Below are 16,376 nucleotides of genomic sequence, written 5' to 3' on the forward strand. Positions count from 1 at the left end.
CATGTGTCTGCGTGTGTGTCTGTGTGTCCGTGGGTCCGTGGGTCTGTCTCTGTGTGCGTATTCTCACCAGTGGTGCATGAGGGAGACAGTCTTCCAGGCCTAAATAGCACATAGATCTAATTACATAAATTTTTTACTTTCTTTGCAAATGTGGCAGACACAAAGGCAGCATCTTTGTTGGCTTAGTTTACGTTTTTTCACTTGCTAGTGAGCATGGATGTTTTTTGTACGTGTGTTAACTGGATGTTTCTTCCTTTGCAGTTTTTTCTGATGGCGTTCCTTGTTTTCCGGTTGATTTTAGGGACACTGGCCCTGTGGGGTGTGAAGCAGGTGCCTTCCTGTCAGTCACTTACACTGCCGGCCTGTCACAGAGGCTTCCCATGTCAGCTCGCGTGTCCCCGGTCCTCGGTGCCTTTGCTGTCACGCTCAGAGAGGCCCGTCTGAGCAGCTGCTCGACTGTAGCTCCTTCCGGTACCTGCAGTTCCTTTTCCTCGATAAAGGCTTGAGTCCGCGCAGGACAGATGTTTTATCCAAGGAAGGTTGTGATCTTTCCTTCTGTTGTCTGAAGATAGCCGACCCAGGCTTCTCACTCCACTCATCAAATACCCCATCCTTCCCCGCTGACGGGAAGGGGCACCTGCTCACGACCTGAGTGCCGCGGGGGGCGCGCGCACCCGTCCTCTCGCTCCCGTGTCATAGGACAGGTGGTGCTGGCAAGCGCGTCCTTCCCTATCGTTACCGTAGAGTTTTCTTAGCTGCTGTCTTGTGTTTCCCCTTTCACGTGGACTTTGGAAACATTCGAGCAACTCCTGTTCCATCTGTATGTCCCTTGAGCTGGCTGGCGGTCAGCACGCCACCAGCAGTGGCCGCAGGGGGGACCGTCTGGGCCCCCAACCCCCTCGCGTCGGTGCATCCCTCTTCCTGTCTTCTCCTCAGGTCCTGGTAGATGGTGTCGACCGAGGCTGATGTCTTTTCACAAATGCAGAGAACGCCGGGTTCTTGGCACGTGGCCTCACGGCCTGGGCGTCCAGCCGCACAGCTGGTGGGACGTCCCCGCCCCCAGGCCTCCACACCCCGTCCTGGCCCCGTTCGGCCCCGCACTCTGGGTGATCTCCTCCGTCCCACGTCCCAGTGAATGAGTGCTCTCCTCAGCCACATCCAGACGGCTGCCCAAGCCTTCCTTAGCTTTGGTTCTTAGTCCTAACAAGCGCATGTTTCATATTTACAGCATGTTCTGTTCGTATTTTTCATCTGTGGCTGCTCTTAGACCTTCGTGCTTTGATTCACGCTCTCCTCTTTCTTGATGAGCGGTTCTCGCTCCTTCCCTCCTCGCTGGAAGGCCTCACGGTCTGCGCACGTCCCTCTCTGCCTTTTCCCTCTCCTTCCCAAACCCCGTCTTGGGTTGGCGGCTGACTCGTCTGGGGTTGGGTTTTCCCGTGTCTCCGGTACATCTGTTTGAGATCTCATCTCTACGGGAATCCTGTCTTCACGCTTACCCGTCCTTGGCTGGAAGTCTTAGATTACTATGTGCTGGCCCCCAGACCCTGGCTCGAAACCGAGTGGCTTAGCTTTCACCCCGAGGCCCCCCAGCTGTCACACGAGTCGCCTGGTTCCAGGTGCTGTGCATCTCTGCTTCCTCCTGTCTCACGTGTCTGGCTGCACCCTGTTCATGGTCGGAGCGCCCAGCCCAGCCCCAGGCCTCACGCGGGGGCCCTGCACTCAGTCCCCAGCCGTCCGTGAGGCTCAGGTGCCTGCACCCCTGAGCTCCATCCCCACACACACCAGCGCGTCCCCACTCCTTCCGAGTGGCGGGGAACCATACATGCTTTTAACTTTTAAATAACGTGCTTTCCATTTCTGTGTGTTCGGGGGAGACAGGGAAGATCTCCACATCCCTGGTATTGACTAGATACCTTCTTTGTCACTTCATCCAGCTACGGGGGGCTTGGATCTGGGGGGGGGGCATGACCCAGGAGGCGCAGCCTCACCCCTGCTTGAGGACAGACCGTGCAAGAACATGCAGCCCCACCCTCAAGTAGTGTCCAAGAGGATCGTGCCCAATGCCCACGGTGCTCAGAGGGTGGACGAAGGGGAGAGAGGCACTTAGCACAGCTGCCCCCACACTCCGCGAACATCAGAATCCCCAGGAGGCCTTGTCAAACTACAGACTGCCGGCCTGAGCCCACCCAGAGTTTCTGGTTCAGCAGGTCTCGAGTGGCCGACCGAAGTGCTCCAGGTAAGGCTGCTGCTGGTCCGGGGATCACACTTTGAGATCCACTCGTTTAGAAGCAAGGAAACCATTTCTTTCTTTCCGTGTGTTTGGGGCATTCAACACGTTCAAGGAAACAAATGGCAGGAGCTTGGAATGAAAGCCCAGCTCGGAAGTTTCTGGGGTCTGGCCCCGGGAACAGACCACAGAAGCAGCCATTCTAGCGCATATGTGTGTATACACAGAGCATCCCAGAGAGACGTTTTCTTGTCAAAAATGTATGAATTGAGCCCAGCTGAGCCCCAGGACATGGGACTTGCCTTTCCAAAGCTAAACCCAGTCCATTCTGACCCTGGAGCTGGATCGCTCCCGCAGAGCGAGGGGTCCAGGTGAAAGGGGGAGACATCAGCCCGCGGCTGCTCTGGGCCCAGGCCGGAGGGGCATCGAGCAGATTGTAAATCTTTTAAATTAGGTTCAGATGCAAAGTCTGTAAAAGTCATACGCACAGTTTTCTCCTGAGTGAATATGAAGCTGTGGCTGTTTGTTGGAGGGGGAGATTCGCACTGCTAAAAGCAAGGTGGTGGCTGGGCACCTGGGTGAGATGTCCTGTGGGGCTGGATGCCTGGTCCCTGCCAGCTTCCAGCCTTTGGTCTGGAGGCTTGGGCCAGGAGGCTGAGCTTATTCACCTCTCCGCCTGACAGCCTCATCTTCATAGTACAGCTCTGCACCATGCCTGGATAGTCAGGCTGGCTGTTTGGACTATGCAGATGGATGGATGGGTGGGTGGATGGATGGACGGATGGAGGGACAGATGGGTGGGTGGATGGATGGATGAATGGACAATGGGTGGGTGGATGGACGGACAGGTGGATGGATGGATGGATGGATGGATGGGTAGATGGATGGATAGGTGGGTCGATGGGAGGATGGTAAATGGATGGGGGAACGAATGGACGGGGGAAGGATGTGGGGAAGGACGTGTCCCTAGGAGGGCTTATGGCGTACTCTCAGTCAAGGCGGCTACTGACAAAACAGTGTCACCAGGAGCCGAGCGCCATGCTCAGAAAATCTTTCCTACCTGCACTCATCAGGGCACATGGGGATGCACTCCACCCAGCCTGAATTTGGACGCTGAAGGCATCTGCACATACCACGATGCATCCCCAGGCAAGGAATTATTTTTGTCCCAGAAAGCCCCTGCTGTGTCACTTGCAAATCCTGGGAGAAAGAAGGGAGGATCCTGGGCAGGTCGCGGGTGAACCCGAACCACTTCTGTTCTGCCACAGTGGCTGGGAAGGCACCAGGCCCACGCCCCCTCGGCCTGCAAGTCCCAGGCCTTTGTGCAGCATTTCCTCCCAAGTGCGATTTCCATTGGCTGGGCCAGAGTGCGTAAGGAGGATGCAGACGAGCTCGTTCACGCCAGTGGATGGCTCCTGGCTGTCGACTTCCTCACCCTCAAAGAGCACAGTCTGATTTTGTCCAGGCCAGGAGCTCCCTCCACCACAGCTGTAGGTTGATAGGAGGGGCGACTCTGTGAAGTGGTCACAAAGAGAATGGGGCCCAAGGCCCTGCGGGTCGGGCCGGGTGCCCAGGCTGCCGTCAGCCCTGCTGTTATTCCGGTGTGGTGGGGCCCGCAGGTCAGGGCTTGGCCACCACCAAGCTTGTTCCTTGGAGCCCAGAGGAGGGGCACACCAGGCCGCATGGGGCATCCGGGGACCCAGAGGAGGGGCACGCCAGGCCACGCAGGACATTCGGGGAGCCAGCAGGGTTGCTCAGGGTCGGAGGCAGGGGTGGAGGGGCTGGGTGGTTTACACACAGAAGGAGCCCCTTGGGTGGGTTGCTAGTCTGGGAAGGGCCGCCCCTCCAGGGTCAGCGAGGCCCCAGATGTCAAAGCATCAGATACAGATACTAAAAGACGTGGTTAGTGTCCAGGCCCAGCTCCCGTCTTCTCTCCTGAGCCCTGACCCTCTGCAGACAGTGCAACCACAGACACAGTGTGGTCCCCCCACCCCGCCTGGCCTGTCCATGCAACGCAGGAACCTAGGACCGGCCCCTCTGAACGAGCCTGTCATGGCATCACGGCTCTGTGTGTCTGAGCGCTCCAGAATCTACCCCCTCTTCTCCACACCCCCACTGGGGCAGCCTTCCCTCCTGAATAATCCTTAGGACAGGTGTCCCCGGCCCGGACCCACGGCCCAGCTTGTCCCTGCTTTTCCAGGGCTGCTGGGCTGGCCTGGTTTTGTGGCCCAAGCCGAGGGGGGCTGAGAAGTGAATGGGAGCTTGGCCCGTGCAATTCCCCCCCACACACACTGCTCTCTGTAAGGTCACAATGCGGAATCTATGGAGGAGGGCCGGGGTCTGACCGTCCACGCCGCTCGCAGGCCCAGGCTGCTCTGAGTATCCAGGAGCTATAGCACCCTCTGCCCCTCTCCAGCTTCGACACCGACCGGTCCTCCTGTGGACCCCCCTCCCGCAGAACGCTCAGGAGCTCAGTTCGGCCAGAGCTGGTTGCCTGCGACCAGTGTTTCTAACCGGGTCTTCCCAGAGAGGTGGTGAGGCCTGCGGGGTCAACTGTGAGTCAGGGGAGCGGGCATCTGGACCCCTACCCCTCCGTCCCCTGCTGAGACCACAGCGATGCTGCGCGGGGCCAACTCGGAAGGCCTTGAGAGTCACGGGTCTCTGAGGAGGCCCCAGCCTCCTAACTCAGGCCTCCCCGTGCTGATACATGGAGCTGCCTCTGTTCCAGGAGGCCGGATGCAGGGCCCTGGGCTCCCGAGTGTCCACTCTCCAGGGTGGGAGGGCTGAGACAGACACAGGAAGGACCGGGAGGGGTGCGTGTGCGTGTGAGTGCAGGTGTGTGTGTGTGATGTGGGTATGCGTGATGTAGTCCATCGGGGGTGAGGCCTGGACCACAGGATTCTAAATTCCTCCCATTCTGATGACCAGCAGCATTTAGGGGCTCCTGTCCCAGCCTCCCTGACAGCTCTCCGGAGGCCCCGCTCTGTGCGCTTGGCCGAGGTGCCCCTTCTTGGGTCAGCTCAGGGCGGGTGAGGACGGACAGGGCCGCTGAGGGGCGGGTGCCCGCTCCTGGCTGCGGGGCGGCCGAGCTACACATTAAATGAAGTCAGAGTCCAGAAAGCGGCTCCGTAAGGATGATGGAGGGCACATCCTCCGGGCGCCCTGCATACGAGGGCAGAGCCACGCCGTGGTGCCCGTTCTCCCTCTCCCGCGCCGGCGCAGGAAGGGCTGGCCTTTGAACAGTGGGCACTCCACCAAAGTGCCATTTTGGTTGTGCAGGGGCGCGGAGAGAACGGAGAAGCAAGCGAGAGGCAGGGCACCTTCTTCGGGTGTTGTGTGTGCGCCGAATGCGCTGGCCAGGCCCCTGCGGCGCTTGGTCCCAGCCCCGCGGGCTCACACTGCCCTGCGGAGGCCGCGAGCGCGGTCTGACCTGGAGAAGCCGCTCCCTGGCACCTGGGCTGACCCGTCACAGTTCCTGGGTTTTTAAGCAGCAGGTCTCGCCTGCAAGGGCAGAGGACGGCTCTGGAACCCACCTTCAGACCCCGGCTCCGACGTCCGAGGAGCTCTGCTCTGGGGGGCCCCAGGGCTTCCCATGCCCCCGAGCTCCCTCCCTCGGCAGCTGCCTGCAGACTGACACCTGGTCCTCCCCTTCGTGTTTGCTGTTTCTGTTTGGGTGCCAATTAGCCAAGCTGATTGAGATGAGTAGTGGTGGAGGCGCAGGGTGGGTGTGACGGCCCATTCAGGCCCTGAGACTCTGCTCCCCCACTCTGGGTGAAGAGGCAGCTTTGGGGGTCCCACAATAGTTCTGGCTCCCGGCCCCTCCCCCCATGAAGCCGCAGTGTGACCTTGGGCCCGTCTCGTGACCGCTCGGTGCCTCGGTAACGAGAATGCAGTTAACCACCACTGCAGGTCCCAGTCCAGCTTCCTCCGTTCGGAACGCCGTGATGGAAAACCCACTAAGGGAGGCTGGACCAGATGGGGATCCAGGCCTCTCACAAAGCACACGGCTGACAGGCGCTAACTTTCCATCGGCGGTCCTTGGGGTACAGACCTCGTGTTGCCTCATGGCCACAAGATGGCTGCCACCCCTCCGGACCTCATGTCCATAATCGTAGCTTTCCTGAAAGCCCCACGCTGAGACGTCTGCTTTCATCTCACTGAGCAGAACGGTCTGGCACAGCCACCTCTAGCCAGGGAGGGGGGATGCCTGGTCCCTGCCAGCATGGTGGGAACACGGGGTCTGTGATGCGACTTGAGCCAGGCTCTGGAGCCGTGGCGCCATCACCTCCACGTGCCTCATTCCTGCCCCACACCGAAGCTACCCGTGTGGTGATGCCCAGAACCCCCGGGCCAGGCTCGCCTGCTCACTTCCTGCGCACCCTGTCCTGTCTCGGGGCCACGTGGCGCCCTGCCACGCACCCTTCCCTCCCTCCACGGCCAGTTTAACCCAGAAAGGGGCGGGGATCTGAAGGGGTCCTGAACTCCCCCACGAAGCCACGAGCTGTCCTCACGTGACTAAAGCTTGAAGTCACTGAGCCAGATCCGGCGGGACCTTTCCAGCCATCCTGTCCCGTGGCTGCACGAGCCGCACGTGGCTCTGTAAATCAGTTCCAAATCTGTTAACATCTAATAAAGACGCCGGCTCCTCGGCCATGCCAGCCACATTCCAAGGGCGCAGAGGCCACCATTTTGGCTGCCCAGGTCCTGTGGGAAGTCCTGTGGGGCAGCGCGGGGCTAGCAGCTGCTAACAAATTCCTAAGAGGGAGTCCATTCATTCATCGAACAACAGTTTCCTGAGCGCCGGCATGTGCGGGCTGTGTTCTGAGTGCGGCGGGCCAGGCGGTGGTCCTGGAGCTCACACATTAGTGGGACGCACAGACCACAGTGAGGAGGCCCAAGGGGCAGCAGCTTCAGAAGGGAGGGTGAGGAGGGCTCCGCGAAAGGGTGGCATCTGAGCAAAAGCTTGTGGGCGGCCTGGCGCAGAGATCAGGGCAGGCGTTCCCCCGGAGGGAAGAGCAGGTGCACAGGCCCTGGGGGCGTGGGGAGGGCAGAGGGAGAGAGGGCAGTGAGGGTGGGGAGCCCTGGGAGCACAGGGCCGGCAGGCAGGGACAGCAGCTGAGGCGTGGCGGCCCCTCCAGAGACCCGCGGTGCTGGTGGCGGCCGCAGGAGGTGTGCGGGAAGCACAGTGCTGTCCCTGCGAGGCTGCAGGCCTCCCACTCTTGCACTCCGTGTTTGCCTTCTGGAAGATTCCTGGCTCACCACGTGTGCACCTGCGTTCCCAGCCTCCTGGCAGTGAGGCCGGAGGCTTGTGAACAGAAGTGGTGGAAGTCTCCTCCCCGCATCCGCCCCCCCGGGCTAGCTGCACAGAAGCCCCCTCCCGACTCCTCCCGGCGCCAGGCTCTGGAAGCAGGACATGGGGTAGGCCACTCGGCGCTCAGCACGGAGAAGCAAACTTCAGCCCACGCCCCTCGTCCCGGGGCAGGGTCTGCACCATCATGGTGAAGGAGCTGCCCCTGGGCTCTGTGCACCATCTGCAGAGGGGTGGTCTAGGGCGGGCTGGGAGCCCGGCAGGGGGAGCCAGTGGCCGCAGCATTCTGGGAATACCGTGAGGAACCCACAGCCTCTCCCCCTGCCCCCAACGCAGGACGTCCGACCTGCCCAGACGTGACTTGTTCCGGCTGTGGGTGGTGTCCAGAGGGGCCCCCGATCCTCAGCTGTGAGATTGCCCCCTCCTTCCTCTGCTTCCTGAAGGCGAAGTCGGGCAAGGGAGGAGGCAGAGATCCGCTGTCATCTTCCCCGAAGGAGGACGAGGCTCTGTAGTGAGGAATGGCAGCCCCAGAAAGGTGTCAGGATGGTCAGGCTGTGCACTGAGAAAAGACAGACCAGGGCAGGCGTCAGAGGGGATCGTGGGCGAGGGTCTTCAGGGATTTTTGAGGAAGCAGCTGTAAGATGCTTTCTTTAGCCCGAGATCGTGTGTCTGGGGTGCTCGAAGCAGGGTTTGTGTGGTAAGTGCTGGATTGGAGGTGTGTGGCATGGTTGGCGTGCTTTTTTCAAATTAGATTGCAGGTCTGTCCCCCCGCTGGGGGGCAGCTGCTGGTGTGTAAGCCCCCGGGGCCAGGCCCTCTGCACCGAGCAGGCCCTGGGATGGGATGGGGGATGAAATTTGGTAAGAAACCCAAAGGGGCACGTAACCTGAGGCCACAGCTCCTGTTGGGCCGACTCCCCTGGAACAAGCCCCAGGCCGGCGCCCTCTGGAAGCTGTGTCCTGGGGCCTGTGAGCGGGGGCGGGGCCACCCAGCAGCCTCGGTGTCCGCCCCCAGGTGTGGCAGTGCGGCGGCAGCATGGAGGTGCTGCCCTGCTCCCGCGTGGCCCACATCGAGCGCACCAAGAAGCCCTACAACAACGACATCGACTACTATGCCAAGCGCAACGCCCTGCGGGCAGCCGAGGTGTGGATGGACAGCTTCAAGTCCCACGTGTACATGGCCTGGAACATCCCCATGACCGTAAGTGGCGAACAGCAGGGGAGGGGGCGGGGCCGAGACGGGGGCGGGGCCGAGACGGGAGAGGGCGGGGCCGAGACAGGGAGGGGGCCGGGTGAGCGGGGCCTAGGCGGGGGCGGGGGGTGGGGGGAGGAGAGTGGGGCCGAACCTGGGGGCGGGGCCGAGGCGGGGGGGCGGGGCCGAGCCTGGCCAGGGCACAGGTGCACCCCGGGGCAGCCTGAGGCCACCCCTGCCCCTGTCCCGAGTGGGGCTGGTCTGGGACAGGACTCCCCGAAAGTGGGCCCAGCCAGTTAGGTGCCCCACGCTTTTTGGTGTATGTTTTCCCATCCCCAAAGGCGCTGCAGTTGGCTGGAAGTGAGGGTCGGCTCTTCCCCACTCGCTGCGCATTGTGCCGACCCCACCCACCTAGAAATGCACCCAGAAATGTGTTGGCAAGGCAGCGCGCCCACCACGCGGTCGGTTTGGGGCGCAGGGCAGCCCCAGCTCACTGCCCGCCAGCCCACAGGACATGCGTGGGGTCTGCTTGGGTTTTGTGGTCAATACACATGATAGGAAGTACCACTTCGGCCTTTCTAAAGTGTGCCGTCCCCGGCGCTGAGCAAACCCACAGAGCCGTACAACCATTGACACCACCTAGTTCCAAAGACAGCACCTCAAAAAGAGCCGCTGTGCCCAACGAGCGGCTAACTCCCGTTTGCCCGCCCCCAGCCCTCAGCAACCACCAGCCTGTTCTGGACCCTTCCCATAAACGGAATCCTGCAGTGTTTCCCCTCTTGTGTCTGGCTCCTTCGCTGAGCATCATGTTCTCAAGGGCCGTCCACGTTGTAGCGGGCCTCGGTGCTTCTTCCTTTCTGTGGCCAGCTCACATTCCAGGGTGTGGACGGCCACAGTTGGTTTACCCCTCCACCCGCTGTGGACACCTGGGGTGCTCCCTATGTCTTTGGTTTTGGTCTATGCAGTTCTGACCCACAACCTAGTTAGGGGTTGCTGTATGTGTTTTTTGTTTACTTTGTGATCAACTAATTTCCCATAAATAGCCCATATTCTGGCTTTTCTTGGGAACTTAGAAGACCGGCTTCCTGGCCTCCAGAACAGTAATAAGGGCAGAGAGAGGTGGTCCCTTACGTGGGGCGCTGTCGAGACTGCCAGGCTCCCCCCCACACACCCGCTCCAGAACCAGCCCTCACTCACATGCTGCTTCCCTGGCCACGGGGGGTGCGAGGCTCCAGGCCCCGGCTGCAGCCATCCTGGAAATGATTTTTACGTCAGCTCGCAGTAAGAGCTGGAGATTCTGTCAGACCATGTGCACATGCGTGTGCCCGCGTCCGCATGCTCACCTGTCAACAGAGAGAGCTTCAAACACATACAGAAGTTACAGAAACAGCACTCATGTCTGTTACGTGCATTTCTCTCTGCACCTCCTAAACCCTGGCAGGGTGTGCCCAGCATTTGGGTGACGCTGCCAGAGCGCCAGGCTGGGCCGCCAGCTCACAGGACCCCTCTGAGGAGGGAGCAGGGGCCGCTCAAGGCCCCCTCCTTCCCCGTGGGCTCCTCACACAGCAGTGTCCAGACGATGAGGAACGCCATGGAAACACGCACACACACGTTTATCAGAGACGGAAGGAGGGCTCACCGTCTCTCGTAAAGCCTCATTGTCCACCAAGGGAACAGGTTCCAGAAACGTCCCCGTTACTACTGGAAAGGGAACCCAGGCGCTGTCCTCGTGGGCCTGCAGACCGCGTCCCTGAGGGGTCACCAGCTCCAAGCCAGAGCCCGGCAGATGCCCCCCCACATCTCATTCTCAGGGACCTCTAGGGGCCCTGCACGCCCATGACTCACCTGATCCTCGTGTGAAGGCTGGGAGGAGCTTCTCTGTGGCCATGCCCACCACGCGGATGAGGGAGAGGGGCTCCCGAGGGTGGAGCCACAGGCCCCCTGGCCAGGGGAAGGCGCTTGCTCAAACCCGCTCACACCCACAGAGCTTGGTGCCCGCTGCAGCGTCAGGGACCTCCAGGCCACCTTCAGGTCCGGTGTTGGGCTAGAAGGACCCAGAACTCAGCAAAGCTGTTGTGCTCAGGGTTACGGGTTCTTGCAGTGAGGGATACAGACTCCCAGGAGTCAGGCAGACAGCACTTAGCCCTCACGGTGATGTCGCCGACCGGGCACACCCACCCGAGCCTCAGTTTCTCCTGAGGGCTCATCCGCGCACACATGCCAGCCTCCCACAGGGCTGACCTTAGTCTCTAGCCCCTGCAGAAGTCAAGCAGATACCCCACCACGGCCCTAAGCTCCCCCAGACATCACCCTGCAACCTAGACTGTCCAGCCCAGATCCCAGGTAAACAACACTCTAATCAGGCGGGATGTTCCAAGGGCTTAGAGGTCACCTCCCGGGGCGGGGGGCCAAGGGCAGGTCTTTTGTTTGGAGTGTGCAGGGTGTGGACAGCCAGCCCACAGTCAGGGGCCATCTGTCCAGCCTGGGGCAGAGCAGGCTGGCTGGAGACGCAGGCCCTTCCCATCCGGAACAGCTACCCCGGCCTCCAAGGGGGGGGGGGGGGGGGGGGGGGGGGGGGGGGGGGCCCCCCCCTAGCCCCGCCCGGGGGGGCGGGGCTGCGCCCGTCCCGAGGCTCCCCACCTTGGGCAGAGACCTGGGTCGTGGCGACTCAGCAACGCCAGCTCGCTTCCCCGCTCGCAGAACCCAGGGGTGGACTTCGGGGACGTGTCCGAGCGGCTGGCCCTGCGCCAGCGGCTGAAATGCCGCAGCTTCAAGTGGTACCTGGAGAACGTGTACCCGGAGATGAGGACCTACAACGACACCCTCACGTACGGAGAGGTACCGCCTCCGCCGGGAGGGCCCCCAGCCCGCACCCTCACCCGTACCCGCGTGCGCGCTCACGGGCCCAGCCGGCAGCGTGCGCGGGCATGTTCGCACGTACCTGGCGCCGAGTAGAGGAAGAGCATAGACCCACCGCGTACGTGCATGCAGAAACGCACGCTAGTAGATGCAGACGCGTGCACACGTGTGCACAAATACACGCACGAACTGCACATATATTCACACGCATGCACGAGGATCCGTATGAGTACGTGAGTCTGTACACACGTAAGGACAAGCGCGCACAGTGTTGCTCGTGTGCACACACAGAGCGACTGACAGAGCCTCACTCGTGCACACAAACCCAAAGGTGCCTGCCTGTGCACACGGAGACGGACAGACACCGTCGTCAAGACCAACTGTCAGGGGGCCGGTGCACCCTAACCCCTGAGACGGACACACTGACGCACTTGTGCAAACGTAGTCGTGTTCGGAAGCTCCCGTGCATGCGTGTAAGTGCGAACAACACGCACATGGGGGCCCATCGGCTGCACGGAGACTCGCATGTCTGCCCAGCCCCCACGTGCACGACCACTGTCAACCTGGTCTGTGCTGGTGGAGGGGGCGGCCTCGCTCCCCTCGGCGCTCCAGCTGTTCAGGGGAGCCCAGGTCCCCGTGTGGAAGGAAGGCGTGCGCATGGTCCTGGGCTCGCGCTCAGCGCAAGGCTAGAAGGGGTGCCCGGGGTGGACAGTCCTGGCTGGCCTAGCCATTCCTGCAGCTGACACTTTCCCGAGGCGCTGGCCGCCCAGCAGGCCCCTCTGCCCTGCAGTGGGGATGGGCTGGCCTTGCCCTGGCCTCAGGGACCCCCAACAATGGGGTTTCTCCTTCGGTTTCTGGTTGTAGGTGAGAAACAGCAAAGCCAGCGGCTACTGCCTGGACCAGGGAGCAGAGGACGATGACCGCGCCATCCTCTATCCTTGCCATGGGATGTCCTCCCAGGTAGGGGCGTGCAGGTTGTGAGTGGGCTCTCAGGGGCGGCGTGGGGACCCTCGGGGAGACCCCCGCCCCGGGTGGACTAAGAGCAGGGCTTCTGGTGCCAAACAGGCCTTGGGCAGCTCGCGTCACGTTGCTTGCCTCAGTCCCCATCCATCAGATGTCACGATAATGGTACCTGTCAAGGCTGTCGTGTGGACCAAAGTGGATCATGTGGGAAAGCGTTTGCCACCATGTGGACGGAACCTAGAAGTGTTACCTAGAAGAAGGGTTAGCGCTGGTTCTTACTGGCTGAGCTGCTCCCCAGTGATGGGGGCTTTAAAAATGTCTGTACCGATGTCTAGATCCCAGGCCCGTGGAACCAGATGGTACAGGGGCAGGTGTGTTTTCAGAGAGCTCGGGGTAGGACTCTAGTCCCAGTGAATTCCCTGCTGGTAAAGGCAACACTTCTTCTTAAGGAGTGTTGGGGTCATTTAAATTAAGGCCCAGAGTGCTTTCCCCAAATTACCCTCGACTCCCCTCCAAGCACTGTCTGGGTCTGAGCCTCACTCACGGATGCCCATCCAGTGGAAACCCGCAGGGACCCATGCCAGCCCTGGGCACTGAGAAGCTGCCGAGTCCACACGGCCCACCCAGCGGTGCATGGTGGGCGTGAGGGCCGAGCCTGTGACGCTGGAGCAGAGGGTGTGGCCCCTCCACACCTCCCGCAGCCTCGCCCCAGGACCCCCTCTGGGCCTACCGTTGAGAGACAGAGTCTTAGTGGCCTCCAGGGGGAAATCCAGCTTCCTGGGCTTGTCACACTCTGTGGACGATTCTCTGGCTGGCAACCCCCGTGAGGGGCTGCGTCCTGCTGGGTTCTCTGAACACACCCAGCGAGCAGCCACGGGAGGTAACCGGGCGGCTGAGGCTTTCCCCCCAGTCCTGCAGCGCAAGAAGAGACGCCACAAACCACGTGGACTGAAAGACCTCTCTAGATGTGGCTCACACGTGTGCAGTCTGGGCTCGTGCTGGCCACCAGCTCAGGAGGGCCTCGGACCCTCCGCACGTGGCCTCTCCCCAGGCTGCCCGGTTCTGAGGGCAGGCGTCCCAGGAGAACCAGACGGGCCACGACCATGTACACCCAGCCCCAGAAGTCAGCGGCGCGTCCGTGATGCTCCCACGCTCCCCAGAAAGATCCAGGGGAGATTGTAGACCCTCACCCTTCACAGGGGGGTCCAGGTCGCTGTCCCGGAGCGAGCAGGGTGGGAGGATTGTGTGGGAAAACCCAGCCTTGTGCACTGGGAGCTGCCAGTGTATTCGGGCGGTGTGCGTGCTCGGACAGGAGGGGAAAGGCGGGATGGGCACGGAGAGGAGAGACGTACAGTGACACTTGCTTGTTTATGGGGCCTGTGCTACTTTTAAGCACTTCTGTATCGTGTCCCCTGGATCCTCACCGCCAGGCAGGTGCTCTCAGGACTGCCTGCTTACAGATGAGCATCCCAGGCACAGAGAGGTGGTGTGACTTGACCAAAGCCACACAGCTGGGAATGGCAGGAACTCTCTAGGGCTGGTCATGAGCAAACAACGTGAAGTAGGATCAAGGCGTGCGTGAACTTGGGGTTGCTCTCCACATGGAAATAAGTGTCCACCTCGTGGTTGTTCGAGGGCAGATGGGGCACCCTAAGGGCGTGTGTGAGATTCTGCGGCTCTGGGCCGAGAGGCCAGGCTCCAGGAGCTGGGCTGGGAGCAGAGTTGTGGAAAGGAGTCTAAGGCGGTCCTGCTGGGGGATCTTGGGGGAAGGAGCGGGGCCAGGGGCGCGGGGCGGTCTGGAGGGCATCCCCAGGTGGCTCTCTGTGCGCCGCTCCCCCGGGCCTGGCCCTCCCCAGGAAGCTCTGGTGCGTGGGCTGGCAGGCCCGGGCAGTGCCGCCCTCGTTCCCTGACACCCACCCACGGCCCTCTCTCAGCTGGTGCGGTACAGCACAGACGGGCTGCTGCAGCTGGGCCCCCTGGGCTCCACCGCCTTCCTGCCCGACTCCAAGTGTCTGGTGGATGAGGGCAGGACCCGCGCACCCGCCCTGAAGAAGTGCGAGGACGTGGCCCGGCCCGCGCAGCGGCTGTGGGACTTCACCCAGGTCAGCGGGGCTGCTGGGCCCCTGGGGCCCCCAGGCCAGCCCGTGGGGGGGACACCCGCTGGTGTGGTCACAGCACTGTGACTGCCCCCACACTCCGCGTCCTCGGGCCTCCTGGGGAGGTGGTGTAGATGGAGGGGACGGGGGTGACAGGCACCCAGACGGCCTCGCCACCGTGGCTGGCGGAGCTCTGCCGAAACCACCCCCACCCCGGGCCCTGGGGCTGCTGGGACGCTGGTTTAGAAGTTCCAGCCCCGAGAACAAACCTTCAGGCTGGGGAGTCACAGGCGGCCCCCGCGCTGGTGGGAGCAGCCTGGGTGAGAATGGCACACGGATCCCCAGGGTGCAGCCAGCGCCCAGGGAAGGGGGCTTCCAGTACCTCCCAGCCCCCGCTGGCTCTGGGCCTGTGAGCAGGGTCTGGCTGGCCTTCCTCTGGGTGGCCCTCTCCGCAGCCCCTCCTGCCCTCTGTCCTCCCTCGGCTCCCCCTGCACCGCATCCATCCGCATACCGCATGCCCTTCTCTGGGCGTCCGGAGGTCGCCTCCCCACCAGCTCATCCTCCATGGTGTGGCCTCCTGTGGGTCCACCCAGGTTAGCCAAGGACACGTCCTCTCGTGACCTCGCCTGGAACCCCATCTCCCTCCAGCCCTGAGCAGCCCCCGACCCCTTTCCGTAAGACACACCTGTGTCCTAAATCCCTGCGGTCTCCTGCAGCAAATGACCACAGACATGCAGGCTCTCACCGTCCTTGTGGAGCGGGAAGTCTGAAACCAGCAGTCTGCAGGGCGGTGCTCCTGCCGCGGGCTCTGGGGGGTCCTTCCTGCCTCTCAAGGCCCTGTCCCTCCTCCCGCCACCTGCTGTCCCCGTCTCTGTCTCCGAATCTCTCCCCTGGCAGGGACGGCAGCGTGGGCCGAGGGTCAGCTGCTCCAGTGTGACCTCATCCTAACCAGTCACGGCTGCGCAGACCCTAAGGTCGCACTGCCGGGTTCTGGGGCGAGACTCGGTGGGTCTGACCTGCTTCTCCAGAACTCTCTGCCCATGCTACTCCGTTGCAAGGCTCTTGGGACTCTGAGGCCTGGGGAGCTGCTTCCAGCATCCCCTCTCCCTGCCATGGGCAGGGAGTTCTCCTGTCATCCCCGTCTCCGTCTCCAACTTCATCCCCACACGCTCTCTGCCATCGGTCCCAACAAGCAGACCCGTGACAAGTAAACACCGTCAGGTGACCCTGCTCTCAGCACTGGGGTCTGGGGGCTTCTGGTTGCAGAAGAGGCTGCAGGAATGAGGGGTCATCTTTTCGGGCATAGCCAGTAAGGGTCAGAGGTCCCCAGGAGGCCAGGGTTGGGGTTGGGACAGCAAGAAGGACCTGTTTGGAAAAGAATGGGGGTGTATAGCATACAGTCCTGGGGTCCTCAGGCTTGGGCCAGAGTCCTTGATGTCTGGGGGACCAGCGGGCCTGCAGGGGTGACTGATGGGCAAATCAGATATGATAGGAGGTGGGAGGCACCCAGGGGAGCCCTCCATCTTAGGGGCCCTGTGTCCATTGTGCTAGTCACTCCTCAGACCCCAGGAGCAAGGCAGGCAGGTGACATGGCTGATAAGGTGAAGATGCCTGAGGACAGGGGACCAGGAGGGGACAGAGGGGCTAGGTGGGGGCAGAGGGGCCAGGAGCGGGCGGAGGGGCTAGGTGGGGACAGAAGGACCAGGAGGGGGCAGAGGGACTAGGTGGGGACAG

The 16,376-nt window shown here is 62.0% G+C and overlaps 1 protein-coding gene across 1 annotated transcript in view; it reads left to right on the top strand.

Annotated features, from left to right (window-relative positions):
- Positions 1–16,376, top strand: part of GALNT9 (polypeptide N-acetylgalactosaminyltransferase 9) — a 76,521-nt gene that overhangs the window by 58,917 nt on the left and 1,228 nt on the right. Inside the window, exons 7-10 of the mRNA XM_035016784.1 lie at positions 8,548–8,733; positions 11,425–11,562; positions 12,448–12,543; positions 14,481–14,648. Coding sequence (XP_034872675.1) covers positions 8,548–8,733; positions 11,425–11,562; positions 12,448–12,543; positions 14,481–14,648 — 588 coding nt within the window. The remainder of the gene's footprint in view (positions 1–8,547; positions 8,734–11,424; positions 11,563–12,447; positions 12,544–14,480; positions 14,649–16,376) is intronic.

Source organism: Mirounga leonina, unplaced genomic scaffold (genome assembly GCF_011800145.1).
Source record: "Mirounga leonina isolate KUSES-001 unplaced genomic scaffold, KU_Mleo_1.0 Mir_171, whole genome shotgun sequence".
NCBI classification, from domain to species: domain Eukaryota; kingdom Metazoa; phylum Chordata; class Mammalia; order Carnivora; family Phocidae; genus Mirounga; species Mirounga leonina.